We start from the raw sequence: 11160 nt of genomic DNA, 5'->3' as shown, positions 1-11160 counted from the left end.
GTGGATGGCAAGAGTACAGCGATGGTGAATCGGGGGTGCACAGAATTAAGAATCCCTGAAGCCAGGCCGTGGGCATCAGGAGAATCTCTCCATTTGTAGAAGGGCCTTAGTTACCAGGTGAGGTGGGTGGTGCAAACGGTAATGTGCTTACCTGCTAATGAAAAGGTTGTAGGTTCCAGTCCAACCCAGAAACACCTCAGAAGAAAGGCCTGGTTGGTGATACACTTCCAAGAAATCAGCCGTTCAATAACCTATGGAACAGTTCTACTCTGACACCCGTGAGGCTGCCATGAGTTGGAGCTGACTCCATGACAACAGGTTTGTTTTTTCTAGTCTCTAGAAATGGTGATGGCAGAAGTACAGCTGGGTTCCAACCCCAGAGGAACTGATACAAAAACCTGGGAACTGTGAGAGCGCTAAGGCTCAGGGAACAAATGGGAAGCTCAGTTTCTGTACAAGATCTTGAGGTTAAGGAGAGACTACAGGTTGGATTGCAACTCTAAGCTGAGTTATATAACTGGTACACGTTCCCTGAGTCTCATTTGTAAAGCATTTTCAATGTTTCCTCCCATCCTATAACTGCAAGAAAACAGTGAAAACACCTGCACTTTGTGGGATAGCTGCTGGCGGAGAGAAAAACTATACACACAAAAATTCACTTGACTAAGCTTGGGCTTAAAAGTCTCCATGAGCCTCCTGCAATTTTATGCAAAATTTACGGTGACTATGTGTATTTTTCCTTCCATCTTCATAAGGTTTTCACTGGCTAATGCTTTGCAGAAGTAGACTGCAGGGTCTTTCTTCCTAGTCTGTCTTAATCTGGAAGCTCAGCTGAAACCTGTCCTCCATGGGTGACCCTGCTGGTATCTGAATACCGGTGGCATAGCTTCCAGCATCACAGCAATATGCAAGCCCCTACAGTATGGCAAACTGATAGGAATACACGGAGTCATTGCACCAAAAAGAATTAGTCGATATTCAACCATTTCAAGAGGTGGCATATGATCAGGAACCGATGGTACTGAAGGAAGAAGTCCAAGCTGCTCTGAAGGCATTGGTGAAAAACAAGGCTCCAGGAACTGATGAAATATCAATTGAGATGTTTCAACAAACAGATGCAGCACTGGAGGTGCTCACTCGTCTATGCCAAGAAATATGGAAGACAGCTTCCTGGCCAACTGACTGGAAGAGATCCATATTTATGCCTATTCCCAAGAAAGGTGATCCAACCGAATATGGAAATTATAGAACAATATCATTAATATCACACGCAAGCAAAATTTTGCTGAAGATCATTCAAAAATGGCTGCAGCAGTATATCAACAGGGAACTGCGAGAAATTCAGGCCAGTTTCAGAAGAGGACATGGAACCAGGGATATCATTGCTGATGTCAGATGGATCCTGGCTGAAAGCAGAGAATACCAGAAGGATGTTTACCTGTGTTTTATTGACTATGCGAAGGCATTCGACTGTGTAGATCATAACAAATTACGGATAACATTGCAAAGAATGGGAATTCCAGAACACTTAATTGTGCCCATGAGGAACGTTTACATAGATCAAGAGGCAGTTGTTAGGGCAGAACAAGGGGATACTGATTGGTCTAAAGTCAGGAAAGATGTGCATCAGAGTTGTATTCTTTCACCATACTTATTCAATCTGTATGCTGAGCAAATAATACAAGAAGCTGGACTATATGAAGAAGAACAGGGCATCAGGATTGGAGGAAGATTCATTAACAACCTGCATTATGCAGATGACAGAACCTTGCTTGCGGAAAGTGAAGAGGACTTGAAGCACTTACTAATGAAGATCAAAGACCACAGCCTTCAGTATGGATTGCACCTCAACATAAAGAAAACAAAAATCTCATAACTGGACCAATGACCAACGTCATGATAAACTGAGAAAGATTGAAGTTGTCAAGGATTTCATTTTACTTGGATCCACAATCAACAGCCCTGGAAGCAGCAGTCAAGAAATCAAAGGATGCATTGCATTGGGTAAATCTGCTGCAAAGGACCTCTTTAAAGTGTTGAAGAGCAAAGATGTCACCTTGAAGACCAAGGTGCACCTGACCCAAGCCATGGTATTTTCAATCGCATCATATGCATGTGAAAGCTGGACAATGAATAAGGAAGACCGAAGAATTGACGCCTTTGAATTGTGGTGTTGGCGAAGAATATTGACTATACTATGAACTGCCAAAAGACCGAACAAATCTGTCTTAGAAGTACAGCCAGAATGCTCCTTAGAGGCAAGGATAGTGAGACTGCATCTTACATACTTTGGACATGTTATCAGGAGGGATCAGTCCCTGGAGAAGGACATCATGCTTGGCAGAATACAGGGTCAGTGGAAAAGAGGAAGACCCTCAATGAGGTGGATTTACACAGTGGCTGCAACAATGAGCTCAAGCATAACAATTGTAAGGATGGCTCAGGACTGGGCATTGTTTCGCTCTGTTGTGCATAGGGTCACTATGAGTCGGAACCGACTGGACAGCACCTAACGACAACAACAACATGCGTATTTTTCTGGGAAAAATTCACAGTTTTCTTCAGTCTCAAAAGGATCCATGACCTAGCAATGATGAAGGACTAATGCTTTAAACAATTATCTTTTTATACCAAGGTATCTACAGTCTCTACCTTTATCAAATGTTTGGTGAGTTCAGATGTATTCATCTTCTATCTTCTCTGACAAAATATTCCCCACACATGGGCCTCCAATTATCACTATACCATCTCTTTTGTTTGCCACCCTCCACCCCTTTTTTAAAGGATTGTCACAATTCCGGGTCTGCATATAAGCCCCCATTCTTACTATCAAGTATGGCTATGTATGTAATAAGTTTTATGTATTTTGAAAAATCATGTCAGCGGGTTCCTATTGGGTGGAGGCCACTGCAGAATAGGCTCAATCTGCCATCTTTAAACCTAGAGGGAAATGTCCTTATTTTCACTTGTTACTTCTATCTTCCCACACTCACTTGGCCTTACATACTTTTCGCAATCCTCTTGATTCCTCAGAGCTCAGCTCAAGTTCAATATCCTCTCTGAAACCTGTATAACCTTAGTCCTCAGGTCCCTCTCCCTCCTACAAAGTCTATAACATGAATTTGGCACTGGGAAAAAGAGTGTAAGGGAGTTAGCATGTTGTAGATGAGGCTCTCTCAAACTCGGCATTATTGAAATTTTGGGTCGGGTTATGTTTTGCTGTGGGAGACTGTCACGTGTATTATAGAATGTTTAGTTTTATCTCTGGCCTTGAACAACTAGACGCCAGTAGCAGTTCCCTACCTTCTCCCAGTGTGACAAACCAAAATGTTTCTAGACATTGGCAGATGTCCCCTGGGGGCAAAACAAGCCCCAGTTGAGAACCATTGTTGTGGTCATTCCTATGTATTAGGTACTGTGCTAGACTCTGTAAAGACTTGATTTCATGGTCAGACCCTACTTTATCTTCCTTTTGCTTTGGTTCCTTCATTTATTTTAAATTTGTTGCATACTGTATCTTTATCTTTATAAATCACTTTAAGCTCTTTTTAAAAATAAGACATTACATATACTCATTTTCCCTTTTAAACCTTGCCACAGCCTTTGAAAATAGGTATTAAGATTGCCTTTTAACAGATAAAGACACTGAAGACTAGAGATCTCTGTTCAGTAACAAGCCTAAGGTCCACTTAACAATGATGGAGCAAAGATTCAAAACCAAACCTGTCTGATTCCAAAGTCTACATTCTCATTGCACTATGTTTGTTTTGTTGACTTTCTTTCCCTAGACTCATCCTGCTTATTAACCGTATTTTAGCTTGCAGAGCTGTGATCGTGTCTAATACCTCTTGGGAATTGTGTCTGTTTCTTACGATGGCATGTTGTTGTTGCTGTGTGCCATTGAGTCAGTTCTGACTCATAGCGACCCTACAGGACAGAGTAGAACTGCTCCATAGGGCTTCTAAGGAGTGGCTCATGGATTCGAACTGCAGATCTTTTGGTTAGCAGCCTGAGCTCCTAACCACTTTGCCACCAGGGCTCCTATGATGGCATAGAAATAGTTAATCTAATGGAAAAATATGCTTGTATTTTAGTTCTCCAGGAACCCCACAAAAGAGAGTGGGGTTATAAAAATCTGATACTAAAAGCATTCATTTTCTATCATTTATCTTAAACTACATTGAAACTATTTAATACTTTTGAAGGTTCAGAAAATACATTACAGGAAAAAAAAATAAATCACCTCAATGATTAATGCACAGTCTTAGCTTCGTGGCGCTTCCCTCATTTCCTCAGGGAAGGTTACTTTTCCAGCTTATTTCTTTTCAATTGATTGTTAGGATTTCAATCTTTTTAGACCTTTTGCATTAGAGGAAGGTACAAGTCAGCTATTTTTTTTCTCAATTTGGGGAGTTTGGAGTTTATCACACCCTTTCCCCATTTAACTACCTCTAGAATTGAATTTCAAAAAAACAAATTGCCTTTTGGGACAGAAAGTTCAAGATCAAAGTATTGCATCAGCATCACACCCCCCAGGTCAAAAAAGGAGAGGTTACATTTCTCCTTCCTTCTGGTAACTCTAAAAAGCCTTCAAAGAAAGAGGGTCTTAGTAAATGGATTTCTGAAAGGAAAAGAAAGACACCAACAAAAACATGTGTTACATATCCTGTCAGATCGTCAAAGCCAAGGGTGACTTTATCTCCTGCAATTCTGGTTTGCTGTCACCATGAGGACATAGTGTGGCATAGCCAGGTCTGCTGAAATTTCGATTATTTTACAGGCCAAGCAATTCCAAGCAAATTTACACTTTGAATCAGAAGTACAATTCAATGAGGCCAATAATTTACAGCTAATGAAACTAATGCACAGGGTGGCTAAATGACCCACCACCAATATACTAATTTTGAGTCCAGGCACTTCCCATCAGAATCAAAGATTCTGATATATCTAAAACTCTGAAATCCTGGCCAGGAAGTTTCTACTTATTTTTAGATCAAAAAGAAAATTTTATTAGTGTTATGAAAGATAAATATTAACATCTTTATATTTAAAAGCAAACTGTTAAAACTTCTAAATCACCACACATGGACTGGAGATAAGAGCACTTACCTCCAAGAGACAATAGGATTTTTGAGTGCTGGAAAGGACTTTACAGAAAAAATAAGGTGGGCTTCCTCTGTTTTTCTTAATTGGGAAGGCAGCGGATACATTAGAAAGTTCTAGAAACACCCTAGGGTCTGTTGTTAGGTGCTGTTGAGTTGGCTCTAGCTGATAGAGACCCTATCTATGTACAACAGAACAGCCCAGGGTTTAGTTTGAGATTTACTGTTTTAGCTGTGACCTAAGGCTTTTCACTCCACCTCTGTACCCCATTTTTTTTTTTAATGACAGAGGTGACTAAATGACCTTCCAGCTTCATTTCCAGTACGAATTTCATTTGAATCTGGTACACTCACTTTATCCTAAGGCTGAGTTTAGACTCAGAATAGGAAAATCAAATTGTTAGAACTCTCATCTTAGATTAACCTTGGTCTTTTTTGCCGAGTATCACAGACCTCAAAGTTTCCGTGACCTTTCCCTTGGCTGAGACCTGTTACTCATCTCTGCTATGGCCTTCTGGGGTTGATCAAATTTCACACATGTTCTTTCTCCACAGGCAGAAGCAGAAACAGAAGCAATGGTGTGTGTGGGGCTGGCGGGCGGAGGGGGGAGACCAAAAAAACCCATTGCCACTGAGTAGATCCCAACTCACAGAGACCTTATAGGACAGGGTAGAACTGCCCCAGAGTTTCCAAGGGGCAGCTGGTGGATTCAACCTTCTGATTAGCAGCTATAGCTCACCATAGCTATTAACCACTTTGCCATCTGGGGGAGGGGATATAAAACTCTCTATACCAAAAAATCAAAATCAAAATCATCTCCCTAATTCAATTTAACTTAGTTTTTAAAGGTTTTTCTTTGTGGGTTTATGTCAGTATCCCTCTGTGGGTTCTCTTTTTAAAAAAAAAAAAAACTCGATCATCCATTAGGTGAAACTTCACAGAGAAAATTAGTTTCCCATTTGATAGTTTGTACATAAAATGTTCATGACACTGTTTTTCATTCCCCAGAATACGTCAGTCAGCACTCTCCCCATTTCCATCCCAGCTTCCCAGTGTCCTTTTGTCCTGATTTTCTACCCCTCCCTGCCTTTTTATCTTTGCTTTTGGTCAAATGTTGCCCTTTCGATCTCATATAAATGATTGTTCTAAGAAGCATGTTCCTCTCAAGTGTTACTGTTTAATTTACGGGCCTGTCTATGGTTTGGCTGAAAGGTAGTCTCCAGGAATGGCTTCAGTTTGTTTGGGGTTTTTTTGTTTTTTTGTTTTTTTTCAGGGCCATAGTCTCAGGGGTTCCTCTAGTTTCTGTCAGACCAGTAAGTCTGGTCTTTTTGTGAATTAGATTTTTTGTTCTACAAGCTTTTCTCCTGCTCTGTCCAGGACTCTCTGTTGTGACCCCAGTCAGAACCATCCACAGTGGTAGCTGGACACCAACTAGTTTTGGTCTCAGCGTCCTGTAGGCTGTGGTTCATGTGATCTACTAGTCCTTTGCACTAAATGCTCACTTCAGCCTTTGTCTCTCCTTTTTATTTTTGAAAAAAGAAATCTCCCAAGCTTTCTCTCTCTCTAGAGGGTAGAACTTGTTTATTAATAGAATATGTCTTAGCTGCATCCTCTTAGCAAAAGCTTATGTTACAACTTGAATTAATAATATTTATATAGTCCTTACGATGTGCCAAGCACTGTTGCAAGTACTTTGCACATATGAATGTAATTACTCCTCTAACAACTTTATGAAGTAGATACACATCTTACTACGCAAATCTATTCAGTGCTTGAATTCAGTGGGTATAGGTTAAAAGAATTCAGTGAGTAAGTTTGGATGGCCAGGGAAAATACAGTTTATCTGAATCTCACTTGGAACTGTAAATAGCCTGAGTTAAAAGAGCAAGAGACATCTTAAAAAACGCAAATCCATTTGGGTCCTTTGTTGAGACGGCAAGAGTTTGGAGAGGAAGATTTCAGTCAGTGAAATATATCTATTCCATTTTCTCCATTTTACAGACAACAAAACTGAAGCACAAGTAGATTAGATAAACTGTATGAGGTTTCATAGGAAATTAGGTGGCAGAGCCAGAAACCTTATTTGGGCAGTATGGCTTTAGAGTCAACATTAAGACTGTGCTAGGCTGCCTAACTAAACTTTATTTTCCTCACCCTTGTGGTTTGGGCATATCCTCACTATGGTCTATCTGGCAATGTCTTGGGGAGTGTCATGGATTGACTTGTGTCCCCGAAGAATGTATGTCGACTTGACTAGGCCATGATTCCCAGTATTGTATGGCTGTCTACCATTTTTTGATTTTCCCATGTATTGTAAATCCTACCTCTATGATGTTAATGAGGCAGGACTCAATCTACGAGATTAGGTTACATCTTGAGTCAATTTCTTTTGCGATATAAAAGAGAAGCGAGCAGAGAGACATGGGGACCTCCTACCACCAAGAAAGCAGAGTCAGAATCAGAGCGTATCCTATGGACCCAGGGTCCCTGTGCTGAAAAGCTCCTAGACCAGGGGAAGACTGATGGCAAGGAACTTCCCTCAGAACTGACAGAGAAAGAAAGCCTTCCCCTGATGCTGGCACCCTAAATTTGTACTTTTAGCCTCTTAGACCATGAGAAAATAAATTTCTGTTTGTTAAAGCCATCCGCTGGTGGTATTTCTTTTACAGCAGCATGAGATAACTAAGACAGGGAGGTAAGCCAGAGTTTCCATACCATTTCTTCAAGAGCTCAACTTGTCAACACACTTTGATGATATGTTCTATTAGCACCAATATAAACAAATTTTAGGTAATGGAACTTGCTGCTTTTTGTACAGTTTAACAGTCTAATCACATGGTTTGTGGAACCACAATACTCCATTTAGTCACTGTCTTTAAAGACTTCTGCTACCATGGATGAAACAAGTGATTCTTCCCTCTTATAGAAATAAGAAAACTAGACTTCCATAGGAAATAAATCCAGGTTGAAATACGGTGTGACTTGAGCTCTTGCTCTAAGCAATCCCACTGGCAACCTCTGAAAACCTGGGGACTCTTCAAACAACTGCTTGCCCTCATCAAGTCATACTTGTGGGGTCTAGCTTCCCACAGTCAGTGAGATGCACGTCATACTTAGTCTTTCAATATTTCCCAAGTATTTAATGGATGCCGCCGGTAGTGACTTTCTGTAAGAGCTCAGGCAGGGCCTTTCAAACAATTGTGCAAGAGTGTGGGCACACTGCATGTTGTTTTCATATGTGCATCCTGACTGCATGCCAAGTAGAGAACCAGAGGATAAACTCAAGTTTGCAGGTCAAGCAAAATCTTGTTTGCTAAGGTGACAGGTACTATCTTTATAAATGTTGAGTAAAAAAAATCAATTTATGTTTGATATAAAGTATTCACTAAGGCTAAGGTATAAATAAGACCAAAATTACATTTAATCTGTAACAAAGAAAATACACTTCTTTGGAGGCGTTTGAAATGTTAAGGGCCCTGACTATGCCTGCCATTAAGAGCGTCTGCTTCCATGTCACCATGGGGTGAAAAGGTCCAGGTATGTAGCAGTGTGCCAGGAGGCCCAGGAAGCCACACTTAAACATGGCACATACTCCCGGAGTGCCACTTCAGTTCAAGGAGAATAAAAATGTCATTGCTGTGAATTACAATGCAAAAGGTACATGAGGTTCAAGACAAAATACTGGCACGTCAAATGGCAGGGTGAAATTTCCCAGTATGCAGCTAGTTTCTCTAGTGATGATGAATACTCCGGTAGAGGCACCTGAGAGTCAGTGCTCTGAAGTGTTGAGGACAGTTGAATTTAGAAGCTGAATCATGGTTCCATCACTTAGCAGCCTTGTTACCTTGGATGAGTCACTTCCCCTCTCAAGGCCTCAGTCTCCGTCTATGCAAAATTGGATTGGATGACCTCTATGGTCCCAGTGTTCCAGTTCCAAATTTCCCTAAGTTCCAAAAGGCTTGTGATTCTAACATGTTGCCATTTTGGAGCTCAGACTGCCTACCTACCCAACTTCCACATCGCTTCTAATACATGCCATCTGGTTACAAAGTATAGAGGTTTCATGCTACTGTTGTTGTTGGGTGTCACTGAATCAATTCCAACTCATAGTGACCCCAGGTGACAGAGCAGAACTGCCTCATAGGGTTTTCTAGGTTGTAATCTTTATGGGAGCAGATTATCAGGTCTTTCTTCTTCAGAGCCCCTGGGTGAGTTCAAATAGCCAAGCTTTTGGTTAGTAGCCGAGTGATTAATGGTTGCACAACCAGGGCTCCCAGAGGTTTCACACCACTGTAAAATATCCCTTGAAGATAATAAAAGACCTGTCCAAATCTAAATAGCTAACAATATTCCACTAATTAAGCTACTGAGCAACAGTGAAAGCTATCCAATACTTCCAAGTGCAAGAAACACACCATATATATTAGTTTTATCAGAACTCCTACTTCTTTACTTTATGGCTTCTGGCTTATCAAATATTCAGGGATGACTTTAGGGGTATGCCACCTGTCATAAAGGTCCATAGTTTTGTTTTGTTTTAAACTGAAGCACCCTCAAACACTTTTTCTTCTTAAAGAAGTGCTTACGTAAGTGACAAAAGTAAATCTAAATGAAAAACTTAGTGGTGAAATTCTCTTATGCACGCATGTAAGTTATACAGCACATGATCACTTGGACGTTTACGAAGAATTTAAAAGAATCAATGAGCATTGCTTCATTTCCTGGTGATCTGCACGATGTAAAAATATTCCAGAGCCTTCACATAGATTTTTTTTTTTTTAATATTGCATTTGGTAGATCACAAACCATTAGCAACATCCATTTCTTTATAGCCCTGTTAAAATCTCATTTAAATGAGTTCTTAGAAAAAAGTAGGTCAGTGGTTGATGAGAAGGTATACTGTCATCAGGGAAGGTTTTGATTTTAAAGGCAAACATCTTCATAGGAATCTATTTGTAATCTTCAGAAAATACTGCTATAAAAGTTTCAAGTCTATTAGTCTATCAAGTCTCTTTCTGACTGATGGTTGTCATTGTTATGAAATACTGAGAGATATACTCTACAGCTTAGGAATTGGTGTGGCTGTCAGTGCTATGCTCTCAATTCCACACTCGTCAGTTCCTCTGCGGATCCTGAAGTAGCCATCCTCACCCCAAGTGGCGCTCCAGCTGTTTTTAACAATCCAGTAATCCAGCCCAGAGGCTGAGTCAGTGCCATAGCCGACCAGCAGAACTGCATGATTAGTCAGCTCAAAGGGGTTGAAAGGATCTCTCAGACCAGTGTGGTGATAGATTCCCTTGTGATAGTGGATGAAGTCATCGTATACTTCGAAGGAAACTACCACGGGCCCATGATTGACCAGCTCGAGCTTCATCAGAGCTTCATTGCAGCCCCCATAAAAACCTCCCACATAGTGGTACTCAGAGGAATAGTAACGAAAACAGTCCTTCTTCACTTTGCACGGAGTGTCAGTGGCTGTGTAGGGGAAGCAGGCCTCTTCTACCAGCCCAAAATCCTGGGCATACTTTCCTGCGATGAGATACGGGAAGCCACCTTCACAGCCTGAGGATGAAGAACACGCACAGTTATAATTCCTCTCTCTGAAAGGGGTACAGGAGAAATCGTCCATTTCCTATACTTTCTTTTCTGTTGAAGTTAATTCTTTAAGTTACCTGTGAAAGTTGATGTAGCTTCAATGTTACATCATCGATTCATCCATTTAGACATCTAGCTAACCATCCTATCACCATCAGCCATTTACCCAAAACCCAGTGCCGCCTAACAGACAGTTATTCAGCACCTAACGTGGGAGGAAGCTATAACACAGTGGTTAAGCAGGCAGGCTCTGAAGGGTAACCACACAGGTTCAAAACCAAAGCTGTGTGAACTCCTTTTCTTTGTACCATCATTTAATTATTTGCAAAATATAGAGTGTAATAGTACCTCTCTTGTAGGATTTAACTAGTTACTCTACGTAAAGATATAAAATAAGCATTCAATCATGTTAGCTATTATTATTAGTATATAGCCAGACACTGTGCCGAGGCTCTTTCTGAAA

At 40.8% G+C, this 11160-nt stretch overlaps 1 protein-coding gene across 1 annotated transcript in view; it reads right to left on the bottom strand.

The window, feature by feature from the left end:
• Window positions 1-9744: 9744 nt before the first annotated feature.
• Window positions 9745-11160, bottom strand: part of CTSC (cathepsin C) — a 42123-nt gene continuing 40707 nt past the window's right edge. Inside the window, exon 7 of the mRNA XM_049889584.1 lies at window positions 9745-10664. Within this exon, the coding sequence (XP_049745541.1) occupies window positions 10162-10664 (503 nt within the window). The 3' untranslated portion in view covers window positions 9745-10161. The remainder of the gene's footprint in view (window positions 10665-11160) is intronic.

Source organism: Elephas maximus, chromosome 7 (assembly GCF_024166365.1).
Source record: "Elephas maximus indicus isolate mEleMax1 chromosome 7, mEleMax1 primary haplotype, whole genome shotgun sequence".
Taxonomy (NCBI): Eukaryota; Metazoa; Chordata; class Mammalia; order Proboscidea; family Elephantidae; genus Elephas; species Elephas maximus.
The sequence above is the reverse complement of the archived record's forward strand: the minus strand, read 5'-3'. Positions and strand labels throughout refer to the sequence as shown.